We start from the raw sequence: 18,222 nt of genomic DNA, 5'->3' as shown, positions 1-18,222 counted from the left end.
GAGAAGGTCTGGGGGTGGGCTGAGCATCCAAAGGGCCAGGCAGGACAATTCTTCTGCTTGAACCTTAGTCTCAAACATGTCAACATTTTATTCTTTGCCTTCCCAGTAAATACTAGACCCTTCCTTCCTAATCTGATTCCCCTTTTCTACCACAAATCAAAGGTTTTTAAAAGTCCTTTCCAACTTACGTTAAAATAATGGCTTCCACAACAACTAAGCACTTTTAGCATGTGCTGCTCCTGCCATTTGAAGATTCCTCTATGGGACCCTCAGTCATCCTGGAGCTCCTCAGAAGAGCCAGGTTTAGTGTCTGGAAAAACTCTGAAAAAGGTCTAACCGATCCAATGAGTGACCTGAAGTGTGAAGTCATTTACTTTTGAGAAATACCAGGCTCATCAATGACAAATAGATATCATCACAATATACTGGAGAGACATGTGCTTCAAGACCTTGTATAACCACAGCAGCACCAACCCTCATGATACTGCTCTTATCACAAAGTAGGAGATGGAGTTAGGAGCAAGGTGGGGAGAAACAGAAGGCGTGCCTAACTTTCGCCTGGTTCCTGTCACTGGACATTCTCTTGCCTTTTAATCTGCGACAAAGATACGGTCTTATGAATAATAACGATGAAGATATTAAGAGCGACCACGTGCAGGCAGTGTTCCAGGTGCCATCACAGACGTGTTTCTGATTTAATCCTCAGGCAGGCGATAATACTTTCATTTTATGGTAGGGGAACTGAAGCCCACAGTGGTAAAGTCACTGGCCCAGTGTTACGCAGCAGGTAAGCTATGGAGCAAAGATTCACCTCAGGTCAGCCTGTTCCAGGTCAGGGCTCTGACAACCACTCTATCTAGTAACCTCCTCCTGAAAAGGAAACTGAGCCTCTGAGAACCATTACGAGACCACCAGAAAACAACTTTGCACAGAAGAGAGCACTCGGAATGGGGAGTCAGAAGCTGTGGATGTTTTCAGAACCAACCAGCTGTGTGATTTTGGACAAGTCACTGAATCTCTCAGGGCCTCAGGCTCCTGAGCTATTAAAAATGAAAAGCTAAACTCAATCTTCCTTTTATCTCTAAAATGATATAGCTGCACAAATTTTATACTCTTGGAACTAATTCACTAATCCAGATTTGCCTCTAATCACACTTGTTGCTAAAACAAGAGGGGGCATCAGGGGACTAGGAATCTGACCTAGAAGTTGTTAGGGTAACACAGTCAAAATAAGAAGTAAAGAAGAATGCAGAATAACCCTTTTCCTATGGCAATGCTGCCTCCTCTCCTACTTTTAACCACCAACCTTATTTAGAAAGTCACATAAAGCCCGCTGCCTGGTCTCCTCCAGCACTAAAGAGTCTACTATTCACCAACTCCATTTGCTCTCACTACTGACCTGTCTGTATCATTCGGCACTGCTGATACCCCTCAGTCTTTAATTTTTCTCCTCCCATGGTTTCTATGACCTTGGACTTCCCCGGCCTTCTGTTTATCAGCTTCATCCCTGCAATTTTATACACACTCTCCAGAGAGCTGCGATTGAGAAGCTCTGAGGGTTTTTCAACCTTGGCACTACTGACATTCGGGGTCAGTATTTCTCTGTTGTGGGGAAATGTCCTGTGCACTGTAAAATATGTAGCAGCATCCCTGGCTTCTATGTAGTAGAGAGAGTAGCACTGATCTCCACCCCCAATTATGACAACCAAAAGGGTCTCCAGGCATTGTTAAATGTCCTCTGGGTACAAAACTGTTTTTTCTCTATGACCTCCTCCTTAGCAGTTTCATCCCGTCTTTGCAATTCAACTACCATCTCCATGGAGATGGCTCCGAAGCCTGGATTTTCTCTTGAGGTCTCTAGTCTCACCATTCCTTTTGATGTGTATCTCCACCTGGATACCTTCCTATTACTTAAACCATCAAGCATCAAATTGAATCCTCTCCCTCCTCCTCATGACTGTCACTGCTACCATTTTGGGTACTTACATATTAGGCACTATTCTAAGCATTTTACATGTGTTACTTCAATTAATCATCACAATGATACCATGAGGTAGCAATTATTATTATATCAATTTTATAGATGAAGAAACTGAGGTACAGTGGGGATAAGAAACCTGCCCAAATTCACACACATAGTAGGTGGCAAAGGTGGAGCCTGAACCCACACAGTTTGACTACATAATCTGCCTTCTAACCACAACACTATTCTTTCATATCTTCCCTTCAAACCTTGTCCTGTTCCCCTCTCCCCCTTAACGATACCAAAGTTTAGGCAATCATCCAGGCTCTAAACTCTGGAATCAAGTTTTATTTTCTCCACTAGATAATACGTGCCTTGACCTAATATCTGGAGGAGAAATTAAAACATCTTTGCTTAGGGTCTGGCACATCATAGCGGTCAACACCTCTGACTGAGTGTCAGAAGCCATCCCGCACCTGCCTCTCCACCACAGTCTGGCTGAAGAAGCCTCCCCCTTTACCTATGAACACCCCTTCTTGCACCCCTTTCCCACCACTCCCCACTAAATAACTATATCCATTCTCTAGACTCAAATGCTCCATTTAAGCTCCACCTGCCCCCCGCAACCTAGACCCTTTAACCCAGCCCCACTCTCACTTGAACCACTAATTTGACGAAACACAGTTCTAAGACACAAAGAGCTTCTGAGTGATTTGAAGAAACTATTTAGGATTCTGATCCTACCTCCAACTTGTTCCAGGCCAGCTTTCTCTCCTTTCTCATCTCCACTTGGCCCTGAATCCTTGGTTTCCTAATGTTGACCTCAAATCCCACCTTTCACTCTTCAGACTTAGTAACTATATGTGCTCTTCAAGCTCTCCTTCTTCGTGTTTAGACCTTAGATTTGCCTTATATAGTCTTTGGCTTGGCTTGTACCTTTGACTTTCAGAATCACATTCCCTTGGATAGGAACCCCATATTTCAGTCAGAGTACTCCAGCCTTCCTCTATTTCTGCCAGCGTGCTTCTCCCTGAGACTATAAATTTTGGTACTTGAGCCTAAGTACCCTATTGTTCTTTACCAGCTTCATGCATATGACCCTGTAATATGCTTCTTCTGGACTGCCTCCCTTTCATGGTTTTCCCTCCTCAACATACAAACATAAATACACATGTACACGCACACACACATACACAGAGCACTAGAGGCTCAGGACTATGTTTCCTAGAGGCTGTGGACTTGAAAGATCCTAATTAACACTTGAATCTACTAATCAGCTGTGAAGTGGATAGCTACTGTGTGCCACAGTCATCTGAGAGAGACACAGTCACAGCAGACTGACAGGGAGCCCTAGTATGAGAGACGGAGATCTAACCACTATGGCTGTGTCATCATTGCCAAGCACTGTCTCCTCCCAGGACTGCCTGTTCATGCTGTCAGCTGCTATGAATTTATTGCCATGACAACTTGATGTGTAACCCAGTGTCATGGCACTGATCTGGATGCACCAGAGAACAGTTCAAGAGGGATGCTGGGCTCACTTTGAATGGATACTATTGCTCACTCTTAAGACGCTTCTCTCTGCGTGACCCCAGGGTGGCAATAAAGAAAGCAATTATAAACTTCTGAGCAACACTTTTCCTGAGTGAAAAGAAAAAAAATTCTGGGTGCTCCCTGTAGAAATGTGAAAGTAGAAGAACGGGTCCCCAGAGACACCCAGGGCCTATAACAAACAAGAATATGAGTGAGAGCTTCTATTCCACCTTCTTTTCTAGCTTTCTTTCTGCCTTAACCTTTGTATAAAATAGAAAGACAGCTTCTGCTTCAGAAGTTATTGTGTAGGAAGTGGGAAGTAGAAGGTGCCACTGAAAGCTTCAGGGGCAACTAAACAGAAATTATACTATTTTTAAACCTCTCAGACTTGACTATACAAAGAAAGCCTATTTTATCCGCTGAAGATTAAAGCAATTATATTAAAACAAGACTCACCCCTCACCTCCATTCCAGTTCTCTAGCCACACACCTTTCCTGCAAAGACACAGCTATCTGTATACTACAGAAACCACAAAACCAAAACAGCTGCCTGCCACCAAGAATAGTCAGGAAAGGGCACTGAGATGTAGGTCTCATGTTTTCTGAGTCTTCTTTGCTACAGAGGGTCAGAATAGTAAAGCTGGTGGAGTCTGTGGTGACAGACAACGACTGCAGTACTGGCTCTGCTAACTCTATGCTTCTGAAGCTCAGAAAGGTGAAAGTTTTTTCATAGATATTTTTGTGAAGTTTACACAAAATAATACATGGAAAGAACGTAGTACTCTCTGGGAACGTAAGACACATCAGCAGAACTGTTCTGCTGGTCCAGATAACAGTAACTGTGAGCACTTATTGTGGGGTTTTCCTATGGTACCCACCGAGCTCTCAGATACAGAGCCCCAGACAGATCTCTTAGAGAAAGAGAACCTACGCCCTTGGGAGTACAGATTCAAATTTCCCAAAGGAACACAGGAAGGACTTCCTCACACATCCTAGGCACTGAAGAGCATGGATGTCAGAGGCTCCTAGCGCCTGTTTCAGTAGATAGCCACAGGCTGTGAGGGAGCCTTTTCCAGTTTGATAAGATCAGATGCAGTCCACTTCCACAACACAGAAGCAAAGCACCGGAAGGACAGGTCACACCCTGCCCCTCAGCACCTGCAGAGTCTGGAGGTATAGTCAGCTCCCCAACCTCAAACTTGCCTCTATCATATTTGCTCTCTTTAGCCGACTGAAACCCTACTACACCCCCTTGAGCAGCTAACAATCTGCTAACCTAAGAACCATAGGGCTTGTTAAACAACTACAGTTTCTAAAATACTTTCTGGACCATCAAAAGCTGTGATACCAATCATCTTCCATCATTTCTTATCTCCTCCTCAAAAGTTTCCATTTTCAGGATACTCATTAATAAAAACATAGTATCTGTCTCATTTTATTGATGAAACTGAAGGCTCAGACACATCAAATGATGGACGTAATAAGTGCCAGTATTTGGACTCAGGTCATCTGGCTCCAATGTCTGTGCTCTTTCAACATAAAAGTAAAGGAAAGCATGGCATACTCAATCTAACATTTTTTCCCTAAAAGTCTGAACAAACTCTACATTTGTATACTACTGCCAACCCATCTTCTATAACTAAAAAGTTCATAACTTCTTACAACTTCTACTAATTCCATATAGCAGTCATAGAAAGGCAATTTATTGCCATCATTAGCCCTGTGGCCTTGGACAAGTCAATATACCTCTTAAATGTTTCTTCACCTGTAAAATGGGGATTATAAATGTCTAATTAACCAGGTTGAGCTAGGAATTAAGGTGATATCATAGAATCTGTTTCACCTACTAAAGAAGTAAACAAAAGCCATTCAGCAATGGGGTGGTGATCAACTGGATCACGGGTTGCATGGAAGTGTTCTACACAACCACAGAGCCCTGGCGGATTTTGCCCTTTGGCTAAATGCAGAGGCAATCAGGGGAGAGGCCAGTTTTTGAATTTTACATTCATACATACATACAAGCATCCACACACAGACCTGGTTGACTGAGGTTGCATTCTGTAGCTTTAGCCTTAAGATATCAAAAAAGGGAAACCCCACATTTTTCCTTGAGTAAACCTGAATTTTATTTCCTAGCTGAATGAGAGCTTGAACTAAAAGGAAAAGGGGAGGGAGGGGGACAGGAAAGAAGGAGACCCTTAAATAAAACTGGGTGGTTTTTATCACTATTATCACAAAAAGTTCTATATCTAGCTACCCAGGCTCCTAAATTAAATGTCAAATACAATCCTACACTGGAAACGTGAAGTGTGGCTGCTATGGGGGAGCCCTGACAGCTCCACTCCCTTCTTCACGTTGGCCATGTAATAAGCCCTTTAAGCTCTGGCAAAGAGTAAATTATCAAGGCTCCTGTCAGTGCAGAGAGGAGCTGGAGCGGGGGAGAAGGACATCACAATGTGTTCATTTTATTAAGCCATTTAAAGCTCAATCCCTTTGATTTCTAACAATGCTCCAGCCCACTAGGCAGCTCAGAGACCATGTCCACCTAGTTTTAAAATGCCTAGAGTTGATTTGGACGGTGCTTCAATTAGGAGCTCTGGGGCTCCAATAGAAAGAGAACAGCCAAAGGGTAAAGCCGAAGAGAAACGGAAAGTAGGGAGGGGAACCAGAATCTCAGTGGTGTTTACTTTAAAGTGGGGCTATATCTCCTAATGTGTCTCTTAAATGCCACACGCGATTTCTTTTGTGGCTCTTAATTTCTTTATTTTTCTTTTAATTTGGCACCAGGCAGTTTTGCTAACTAGAGAGTTTGCTCCCTAACAATAAACATAATTGCTTCTAGGCACTGATTTCTTGTTTCCATTGGGAATATAGGGACACACAGCTGCACACTCCCCAAGGCAGATATATTTGCCTTGACTTGAATGGGCAATAGACACAGAACCAACAACAGGCAAGGCGGCCATGCAAGGCCCACAGTGTCAGTCAGCCAGGCAGCAACACCTAGGGGTCTCAACTATGGAGATTTAACTCAACTCAATTTATTTGCATGTCACTCACTCGAAGAGGTAGCAATGGCCCTTTAAAACCTGAAATCTCTAAGTGTCACTAATCCCGGGAAGTGTTAACTGATCAAAGTGCAGAATCCAGTTAGTTATGAACAGGTGGCTTATTTTTCTCCACCAGTATCAGAAGGTCTCCTAAACTCCTGGAGGGGGTGAGGGGGGGAAACTACCCCCATGTACCCTTGCCCTTCTACTGGAAACAGTGGGGTGGGTCTCAGGACAAGGAGAAAGCTAGCAGCAGCCATCATTTACAGGATGTTGTCCTAAGCATTTAAAATGGATTATCTCATTTAATCTTCCTAACAACCCTATGAAGGATGTACTATTATCCTCTATTTTGCAGCTGAAAAAACAAAAATACTGAGAAATGGAGAGGTTAAGCACAGGATCTGCTCAAGACTGCATAGTTATCAACTCTGGAGGGTATCGGTCCCAGTGAGCTTTTAATAACTGTAAAATACTGCCTCCCCCTGACAGAGGCTAACATTAGATTTCTCAATCTCATTCCTGTCTAGAAGAGGAGAGGAGAAAGAAAAAGGACTATTCACTGCTGACAATTCAAGTGAAGCCCTGAAAAAAGTGATTCAGACAGCAATCTCTCTCTCAACAGCTTTACTGAGATATAATTCACATTACCATACAATTTGGTGGGGTTTAGTATATTCAGAGAGTTGTGCGATCACCACGGTCAATTTCAGAACATTTTTATCACCACAAACAGAAATTCCATGCCCAGCAGCAGTCCCTGCCGCCCCCACTCCTCCGTCTCCCTCAGCCCCAAGCAACGAGTCTACTTTCTTTCTGTAAAAATGCGCCTATTCTAGACATTTCATATAAAAGGAATCACGCGATATCAGGTCTTTTGTGAATGACTTCTTTCACTCAGCTTAATGTCTCTGAGGATTATCCTTGTTGCAGCATGTGTCAGGACTTGATTTCTTTTCATTGCCAAATAGTCTTCCACTGTGTGATATACCACATTTTATTCACCCATGCATTGGTTGTGTTGTTTCCACATCAGGGATAGTATGAATAATGCTGCTATGAACACTGGTGTGCAGTTTTTGTGTGGATGTATGTTTTTCATTTCTCTTGGGTATATACTCCAGAATGGAATTGCTGGATCACACGGCAACGCTTATGTTTAACCTTCTGAGTAACTGGCAGGTCATATTCCAAAGTCACTATACCTTTTTACATCCCCGCCACCCCAGAAATTTATGAGGATTCCAATTTTTCCACATCCTTGTCAAATGGACAAAACTTCTCTTTACTGGGAAAACTACAGAGCTATAGTCCTAAAAGCTGTCGACCTTCTTGAGCTCTGCTGTAATTGCCTGGGTGACCTTGGGCAAGAACCTTTACTACCCGGGCACCTCAGTGTCCTCATCTATAAAGTGGAGGGCCTGGAGCAAATGGCTTCAGACTTCCCACTGTGCCCTGCATTTATTCATTCTGTCACATGATGGGAGATACCCTGACCAGTGGGGAGGTAGATGCTGTGAAACAGATAGCTTGAAGCTGACTACACGATTGTGTATCTGACTTTGCATTAACTCAGTTTCCATTGTGCCTGCATAACCTTAGACTGTGACTATCATGCCTGCCTCAAAAAGCAAATAAACAAACTCACAGAATCTGCTTATGCTATTAGGAAGAAAAGAGAAATGCCTTATTATGTAAAGGTTCCACTGGGCAATAACGGCAGACTGGCATTCAGGATTTGAGTTTCCTAAATTGGGGTTCAAAGATAGAAGTGGATTCAAATGATAAAATGTATGTATTTATAAGAAATTATGTTAGGTGAAAAAAGCAGGACATAAACTATGTGTGTGTGTGTGTGTGTATATATAGCTATATATAGTTTTATACATATACACACATAGAATAATAGTTATATAACTCTTGAACAACACTGGGGTTGGGGAGCCAGCCCTCTGACCCTCTATGCAGTTGAAAGTCCTTGTATGACTAAGAGCCAGCCCTCTGTTATGGGATTCCTCCACACCCACAGTTCTGGGTTCTGCATCCACAGATTCAACCAACTGCATGCAGATCATGTAGTTTCGATACTATAGTATTTACTTTTTTTTTTTTTTTTTTTGCGGTACGCGGGCCTCTCACTGTTGTGGCCTCTCCCGTTGCGGAGCACAGGCTCTGGACGTGCAGACTCAGTGGCCATGGCTCACGGGCCCAGCCGGTCCGCGGCATGTGGGATCTTCCCAGACCGGGGCACGAACCCGCGTCCCCTGCATCAGCAGGCGGACTCTCAACCACTGCACCACCAGGGAAGCCCCTATAGTATTTACTACTGAAAAAAAATCCTCGTGTAAGTGGACCCGTGTAGTTCAAACCATGTTGTTCAGAGGTCAATTATATATAGAATAATAGGACTCTTCATTCTGAAAGGCAAAGCACCATAATATTAAGCAGCTTTTTCACTGGTGTGTTTCAAAGTATGGAGTACTAACCATGTGCACCAGGCTGCACACTAAAAAAGCAGAACTCAGAACTACCAAATTAGATGTTCTGAGTGAGGCTCAAGAATCCTCAGTTTTAGAAAAAAGTACTGAAAGTTTACAAACTACTGCAGGTAGCAGAAGATTGGCTGATTTCTTCTTTCTACATTATAGTTGTCTGCATTTTCCACATTTTTCTACGAAGAACATGTATCACTTTTGTAACTGGGGAATGGGAAAAGGGGAAATTGTTTCGTTTTGATAAAGGCAGGGAGATGGTGAAGGAGGGCAAAGAGCTTGTTTCTCCTCTTCCTGCTGCCCAAGTGTCTACAGAGGATGAAAAGGGGCCACATTTGCTTCTGGGTGATTTCCATGCCTCAGAGCCTAGACTGGACCTGAGAAAGCACTGGTATTTTTCCCATTTGGTGTCCTTCATACATAAGGTGAAACTACTGAAGCACTTGCCTTAGTTCTCCATTTGGCCAGGGCTAAATGCTCTGGGGCTGTCATGGATCCTCTGTCATCTCCCCATATTTTCTCCAGTCCTGGGACTCTAGGATTGTGGGAAGCTGTGGCTGCAGGATCCAGTAAGGGAGGTAAAAGAAGGGTGCGAGGGAAAAATAGTTAGTGAAGAGTCATATTGCTAGGGATGACAGGCTATATGTATAAATATCAACTTACCCATGGGTTCAACAACAGTGTGGGGGTGAATAACATGAAGGAAGATGAATCTGAAGTCCAGTCCTGTTCCTAGCACTTACTAGCAAGCTGTTTAATCCCTGTAAGTCTTGGATTGCATATACATAAAACAGGGCAAATAATATTTCTTTTCATATGGTTGCTGTAATAGATAATGCATAGCTATTACTAGGTACCACGCTAGTAGGGCTTGAGGATACAGAGGTAAAATAAACACAATTCATGTCTTCCAACATTACTTCTTTTTTATGTAAAGTGAAGAAATAGGTCAACAGGGACTTCCCTGGTGATCCAGTGGTAAAGAATCCTCCTTCCAATGCAGCGGACACGGGTTTGATCCCTGGTTGGGGAACTAAGATCCCACATGCCACGGGGCAACTAAGCCCATGCGCCACAACTACTGAGCTCACGCACCTCAACTAGAGAACCCACCTGCCACAAACTACAGAGCCCACGCACTCTGGAGCCCGCGCCACAACTAGAGAAGAGAAAAGCTGCACGCCACAATTAGAGAGAAGCCCACACACCGCAACGAGTGCCGCAACGAGTGCCGCAACGAAAGATCCCACATGCCACTACGAAGATCTGACGCAGCCAAATAAATAAATAAATGAAAAGAAATAAGTCAGTAATTCTAATAACCTTCCAACCAAAGAAACACTTTTGAATGAACCAACTTCATAACTGAGGCATCTCAATTCTCTGCTTTAGAAGGATGAATAAATACTGCCCCAGTGAATACTTCTATCTTGCGGCAGGACAAGGACCAGCACAAGGCCTGACCTGACCCAGGTGAATAACAGGACACTAACACCAAGAATTCAAGTTAGGTTTTGCTTATATCCATTACTATTTGTACATGCAAAACCTACCATTTTAACAATAGTCTGATTAGCACTGGAGTGACGGACTGGGCTATGTTCCACGTCAGTGATATCGGCTATTAAAAAGGTCTGTAAGGTCCTCTTGCAATTATAAAATGCTCTGTAAATGCTAAATAAAAATAAAACAAGAAAACAATCCTCAGTTCTATTTAACTAATTTCATGTTGCTAGACAATTCTTTGGTTTCATACTTCAGTAAGAACACCTTTAGAGATGGAAGAAAATAAGGAAAAGAACCTGATTATATTTTAGACAATCTTAGTATGATTAGATCCTATGTTTAATCCCACTCCAGTCACAGAAAATAATGTAAACCACTTGGCTCGAGTTTAAGATGCTTTTTCGAGAATAACTTCTTAATAAATTAGTATGAATTTGAGATACACAAACATGGTTTTAACTGTTTGTTTCAAGCACACACCAGCTATAGGAAACAGTGAATGGTGCACCTTACATGGAGAGAAAAGCAATCAATATATCATAGAGAAAATGGCTATTATTAACTGCGTAATGAGAGGTTAGTTAGACTGAGCTTAGCATGTTATACTTTAGTTCAACACTTTCTGGGAGACTGAGCAGGGGGAAGGAAAGGAAGGAAATCAATGTGTTTTCTAAGTTTCAGTTTCCTCTGGGTAAACTATGACAGATAATTGCATAGTCACTACAAAGGAAAGCTGTAAAGAACTCAGATGCTTTAAATTTCCTAAAAATCAAGTCCGGACACAGACACACATACATATCCCTGATTAACTACATCTTTTAATTTCCCCAAAGTCTAGCATAAATATAAGAAATCTAGCGACTAAAATGCTGCTTTGTGCAACAGATGTTTCTGAAAAGTTTGGCTGCAAAAAAATGTTTGCAAACTGGATCAAGTCAAACGCATTAGGATTATTTAATAGACCACTTCCAATTAAACAAAGACTGTCATTAAAAATAATTTCTTTCGGGCCTCCCTGGTGGCGCAGTGGTTGGGAGTCTGCCTGCCGATGCAGGGGACACGGGTTCGTGCCCCAGTCCGAGGGGATCCCACATGCCGCGGAGCGGCTGGGCCCGTGAGCCATGGCCGCTGGGCCTGCGGGTCCGGAGCCTGTGCTCCGCGGCAGGAGAGACCACAGCAGTGAGAGGCCCGCGTACCGAAAAAAAAAAAAAATTTATTTCCACTGTATACAAGTTCTGGATCCCTGGAGGTCTGCCCCCTTTAAAACAGGGCTCACCACAGCAACATGCACTCACACCATTTCATCTGGACCTGTGCCTTATTTACCAACCATCTCTGGCTCTCATACCCGTCCTTGGGCTCACCCCTAGTAGCTGGGATTTGATGTCTCCTGCTGCTCCTCTGGTTTTAGAACTCAGCCCACTCCTGGACCATGGCGACGGCCTTGATCATCCTCCTAATTCCTGACCAGGACTCCTTTCCCTTTTTTTGGCTTTGCTATTTCTCTGTTGGACATAGCTGTTTAAAGGAACCCTGTCCTCTCAGGGAGCCCGAGCTGATGACTCAGTTTACCTCCCTTCCCCTCTCTTACTCCTTTGCTCCCTCAGCTCAATTTATTTGTTTTCTAAGCCTGGAATTTTATGTATTTCATTTTTTTCAAGGTTGAAATCATTTGGACTTAATTTACAAGGGCTCTTCTGGCTATTTGCTGAAAGAACGAAGAAAACCAAAACACAAGATGGCAGGAAAATAACCAAGGTCCAGCACAGTTTCTAGTTCCCCCAGACACACTGAATCAGAAACTCTGGGGGTGGGTCCAGCACTCTGTATTTTAGTAAGTCCTCCAGGCGATTTTCATGAACACTAAAGTTTAAGAACCAATGCTCTGAAGAAAAGAGGATGTCTGACAAATATTTTGGACAAAATGAGGCATCTCATTAAGAAGTCTATATTACTGACATAGAAGAATGTTTAAGATATTCTGTGTAATAAAACCACAGCTATTGTATAATTTTCGTAAAATATCTTAGAAGCGTATTTCCACGTGAAAAAATGTCTAGGAGGTTACACACTAAGCTGTTAATAGTGGTTAATTTAAGGGAAATCCATTTTACTTTTCCTTTATGGATAGCTGTATTTTTTATTTATTTATTTTATTTATAGCTGTATTTTTTTATTTTTCCTTTATGGATAGCTATATTTTATGGATAGCTGTATTTTTAATCTATAAGCATATATTATTTTATAATTTAATAAAAGGTTAATCTAGGCATCTTCCACTCCTCTCTGGCAAAACTCAGAGGTAAAAATTAACTCAGTCCCCAGTAGACCTCAGTGTCTGGACTAATCAAGCTTTGTGAGGCTTTAGGGAATTCTAGAGGAAGTGAGGCAGTTCAGTGCTCCATGACTCAGTCAGTGCTTCTATGTAAAGCTGCTGTGCCAGAAAATGACAGGTCATAAAGCCTAGGAGATTCTGCTCTTCTTAAATAAGCCAACTTAAAAAAAGGATGGTGGGGTTTGGAGGGAAAACAGAACAGACTAAAAATTTAATGAGTTCTTTTGGAAGACACCAATTTGTTTCTGGGAAAAGTTTCTTTGTTGCAGAAATTATGCATTTAAGTGTCCCATTTTTCATCCCCTATTTGTGATCTAACAGTCATCCTGCAATTATGATGGTCCTTCTTCAAGCTGGCTCCAGGTAAAAATGGCGTACACATATGTTAGGCTAGAAAGCGGCTTGAAAATAAAATAGACTGGTGGGAAATTATCCAGGGCAAGACAAAGAGAAGATGAAAGAAAGGTGAGTGTGTATAAACATATCCAAGATCAAGTGAGGTCCTAACAAATATCCTTTAGCTTATGATGCATCATAGGAAAATCCTGAGGCTTCCACATGTTGCTCTCATGGGGACTACTCAATTCTTTCAGCTCTGGCAAGTTTCCCATCAGAGGCACTATGTGCATTCATAAAGGTTCCCAAAGCCCTCTACCTGTATTATCATCATGCACAGAAGCCACTCAGTGTAATCTGTACACATTCTCTTGCTCTTCACTGTCTATAAGCATGTGGGTGTGGCAGAAAGAGGAAATACAGTTGTCTCCTTCAGGATAGCTGTTGTCCCAGAAACCAGAGAAACTTGGTAAAAAAAAAAAGCTTTCTGTTATCTTTAATAATTAATTGGTTCATCTTCACTAAAGGAAAACTACTTTCATATAAGTAGTTTTGGGGGAGGGAGGTCTTTCTACTTTGAGCTAAGAAAATCGACAAAAGTTACCCCAATGTGTTCTTATCAATAAAATGGGAAATAAAAGCTAATTTACAAGGTTATTGCAATGATCGCAAGTGTGTAAGAGGAGAGGGAGAATGACAAGTTAGTGCTTAACGGGTGCAGTTTCAGTTTGGGATGATGGAAAGAGTTGTGGAGATGGATGGTGGTGACGCTGCACAACAATGTGAATGTGCTTAAGGCTGCTGAGCTGCACAATTAAAAGTGGTTCACATGGGAAATTTCATTATGCATATTTTACCACAATTTTTTAAAAAGGTATGTAAGGCTCCTAGCACAGTGCCTGGCTCTTATTAGGTGCTCAAGAAATGCTAGTCTTATTCCCCTTATAAAATTTTTTAATTAAAAAAAAGACAGTATAAAAAGCCAAATAAAATCACACTCCTTTCCCTATTTAATTGTGAAAGGCTTTGACTCTCAGGCAAAGCCAGCTGGCACCAGTACCGGGTAGTGCCACAGCAAACGCCTGAGTAGGAGAAGGGAGGCTACATTAGTCATAATCCCTCCGGCACGTTCAGTTCCCAGTCCACCCACAACCCTGGTATGGCATCTCCCAGAATATCAATCCTACAGCCCCCAACATCTTGCAAAGAAAGCTGGGAAGCTTAAATCATTTCCCAGACCAGACTCCAGGTCATGAGGACAAAAGTATTCACAGTGGCAGCTGGCTCCCGTTAAGTGGGGGAGTGACAAGATGCTAGTACTGAACACCAACTGGATAGGCCTGAGCTTGTTCCAGTCCCCAGCATTAAGCTGATGGTATCTCTGATGCCTTTGGTTGGATTTAATGGACACAGAGGCCAATGGTCTCGAAGGCCCGGTAAAAGATTAAAAATGCACTTGTCGGGCTTCCCTGGTGGTGCAGTGGTTGAGAGTCCGCCTGCCGGTGCAGGGGACACAGGTTCATGCCCCGGTCCGGGAGGATCCCACATGCCGCGGAGCGGCTGGGCCCGTGAACCATGGCCGCTGAGCCTGCGCATCCGGAGCCTGTGCTCCGCAACGGGAGAGGCCACAACAGTGAGAGGCCCGCGTACTGCAAAAATAAATAAATAAATAAAAATGCACTTGTCTGCAGTTCAGAGAAAACAATGAACGATTATGTGTTGTAAATCATAAAACAGAGAAGGGGAAAAATAGATGACTTATCTTTAGGCATGTTAGAACACTGCTTTTGATGGGCAGGCTTAATTAGATCTTGATGCAATGTTCAGATAGATCGTCATTAACATCCCTCGAATTTAGCTCAAGGAGAATGACATACTTGGGGTACCAATATCCGATTAATTCCAAAACAATACTTACTTTAGGGTCTGAGCTCTTGAACTTTAACCTTTCCACCAACTCTATCATAGCCGCCTTCAGTCCGCCTGAATCTTTGCTCTAGAAGAAAGAAAAGTCAGGGGTCATTAGACAGCATTTTGTTGCTCTCTCAAACACAGACAGCATTTCATGGGACAGTGAAACGGAAGGCAATTTCTTCTTATCAGCCAAGAGGACTAAAGGACCAAGGAAAGATGTGTTGCCCCTCTTCCTCTTCTCTATGGACAAAGAGGGTCAGAACATAAATTGCCCAGTGACCTGAGAGAACAATTGGAACGAAAATTAAATGTAATTTGTACAGGCTGACTCACTGCTTCATCTCAGGGCTCAACTGCACCAGTATTCACAGAGGGCTGAGGCTTTGCAAAAGAGATTTCTATCTGGGATGTCTATTTTATGACCAAGTGATTTTTATTTTAAACTTCTACATCACAAATACAGAAGTATGCAATATTAAATATTCTCACAAAAATAAAAACAAAGAAAATTCCCCAAGATTTAACCCTAATTGGAAATGGCATTTCAGTGTATTCAGTTGAATACAGGTTTTTGAGTCAGAAATATAAGGTTTCAAATTTGGGGTCGGCATTAACTAGTTGACTAACCTCAGGCAAATTACTGACTTTCTTGAAAACTTCTCCCTCTTCGATAAAATGAGGATTATAAAAAGGGTTATTTTGAAGCTTAATTGAAATGCTATTTGTAAAGGCGTTAGCACAGTATGTGGCACATAATAAGCGCTCAATAAATGTCACCTATTATATTGTTGTTGTTATTACTGCATTATAATGATTTAGACTAGCAAAATCCAACAGAAGTGTAATGTCAGCCACAAATGCAAGCCACATATATAATTTTAAGTTTTTGAGTAGTCACAAAAATAAAAGGAAATTAATTTGAATACATTTTACTTAACTCAGTATATCCAATATTATCATTGCAACATGGAATTTCAACATGAGGTATTTTCTACATTTTTTTCATACTAGGTCTTTGAAATCTAGTGTGTATTTCATACTTACAGCCCAATTCAATTTGGACTTACCACATTTCAAGTGCACCAAAGCCATCTATGGCTAGTGACTACTGTACTGGTCAGCACAGATTCAAAGCAGAGACTCAAGCCACACTGCCTGGATTCAAGTCCCAAATCTACCACTAGATTTGTGTGACCTTAGGCAAGTCACTTAGCCTCTCAGCGCCTCAATTTCCTTATAATATGAAGCTAATAATAGTACCCATTTCATAGGGTTGTAGAAAGACAAGATGAGCTCATATACATCAAGGTGCTTGGAACAGGGCCGGGCACGTGCTAAAGACAATAGATGTATGAGACATATATTTATTATTACTGTCTGTCTCCCTCACAATATTTTAAATTCCTTAAAGGTAAGAACTACACTTTTTATCTCTATCTGTGTTTAGCATCAAGAAGGTGTTCAAAAAAGTCTGCTGAACAAACGAATGAATGAATATGCAATCTTAAGATATGAATGCCCTTATAATAATACATGTGTGTAGCACAATGTAAAGTCACATGAATTAGTTTATTTTCTTATCTCAACTCCTTGGGGACAGGATAGGATAATCACTCTCATTCTACCAGTGTTGGAAAGGAGGTATGAGTAAGTAAAATGACTTGTCATTTTTATGGGTACGGGACAATAAATAAGCACAATATAAACAAGTACTACAAATGTCTGTTCTTCAAAATTGGCCTCAGAATCAGTGATATAGTTTCCAAATTTGGGGGGGAAATTCCAATTCCTCCAAAACAGGACCTACTTAGTAAGACTCCATCATATAGATTAAAACAGACTAAAGCCTAAATCCTTTTTTCCCCTCTAACCTCCTTTCTCTCCCAAGTCTACACAGTAAAAGTCTGATGTAACCTAAGACCGATATCTGCTTTAGATGTGCTCTCCAAACACAGCTTAGCTGACATTCCCATCCTAACTGTGGTTCTAAATTTTAATAATTTGTATTTTTAGTTTTACTTTTAAAATGATGACAACTTTCCAAATTTCTTCACCAATCTAAATCTTTCATCTCTGGTCTCACAGCAGACAGGTGGGAAAAGGAATCTGGAGGTCACACACCAGGGGAGTGCATGAGACCCAAAGTACCTAAAAAAGGGTTAAATTGCCAGACACAATCCTGCTTTTATGAGATGATCAGACAATAAAGACTGTCTGGTGATATCATTCCTCTAACCTGCTTCTCATTGGCTGGAACAAGCAGGTCACTTGTCCCTGGAAAACTCTCTTCCCCCACATCCCAGCTGCCAGCACCCATTTTAAGCTCTTCAGCAAGAGCCTTTGATATATTATGACTTTCCCCCTGGCTCTAGAGAACAGGAAGGAATGCACCAAACTGTGTCTTAAAACATTCAGAAGACAAACAGGACGACGAAGGAATCCCTAAGCAGCAGACAGCCTGTTTGCAGGCAGATGTGCCTTGTGTGGAGAGATAAGGGAACCCTTAGCCTTCTTTCATAAAAACAGTGTGTCAGCAGAATCCTTCCCCCTTTTTACAAAGCATCCGCAGCACTGCCTACACAGGGGAGTGACAGAGGAGAGGCACAGAGACTCTTCCTTCAGGAAATTCACCCATACTACCTCCCCACCCCTCTCTGAGAATATTCTCAGAGATAATTGGGGTCTGTATTGAGCCAGCCTCTAAACGGGTGGTGAAAAAAACCTTCCCCAATGGCTTTTTAACCCCTCCCCCCCAAATAAGCAGTTGGTCAGAAGGGAGAGGGTCCTCTGAGCAGACCCTCCTCTGACAGCAGCAGGGCTGGGTAAGAGTACAAATGGACAACCCTGGCCCCAAAGCCACTTCCTTTCTTTTCTCACACCCCAGTCCCTTCCTGCACCTCAAGGAGCCTTGTACACAGATTTTCAAGCTAATACACCCAAGCTCTGGGCACATCTCTCTCAGTCACCTTGGCCACACCTGGGACCTACAAATGCTCATATCAGGGGCGGGGTCTAATGGTTTGGTCCATCTTTGGGAGGATGGGCTCAGAAAGAGCCTCTGCAGGCCCTGGATGCAGGGTCAGGACATTTCAT

General features: G+C 42.3%; 1 protein-coding gene across 5 annotated transcripts in view; it reads right to left on the bottom strand.

Annotated features, from left to right (window-relative positions):
* Positions 1-18,222, bottom strand: part of TRIM44 (tripartite motif containing 44) — a 117,402-nt gene that overhangs the window by 82,110 nt on the left and 17,070 nt on the right. For all 5 annotated transcript variants that reach the window (XM_081240893.1, XM_081240895.1, XM_081240891.1 and 2 more), the window contains exon 2: positions 15,134-15,211. In XM_081240893.1, coding sequence (XP_081097019.1) covers positions 15,134-15,211 — 78 coding nt within the window. The remainder of the gene's footprint in view (positions 1-15,133; positions 15,212-18,222) is intronic.

This window comes from Mesoplodon bidens (genome assembly GCF_964165515.1).
Source record: "Mesoplodon bidens genome assembly, chromosome: 7".
Lineage (NCBI taxonomy): Eukaryota > Metazoa > Chordata > Mammalia > Artiodactyla > Ziphiidae > Mesoplodon > Mesoplodon bidens.
The sequence above is the reverse complement of the archived record's forward strand: the minus strand, read 5'-3'. Positions and strand labels throughout refer to the sequence as shown.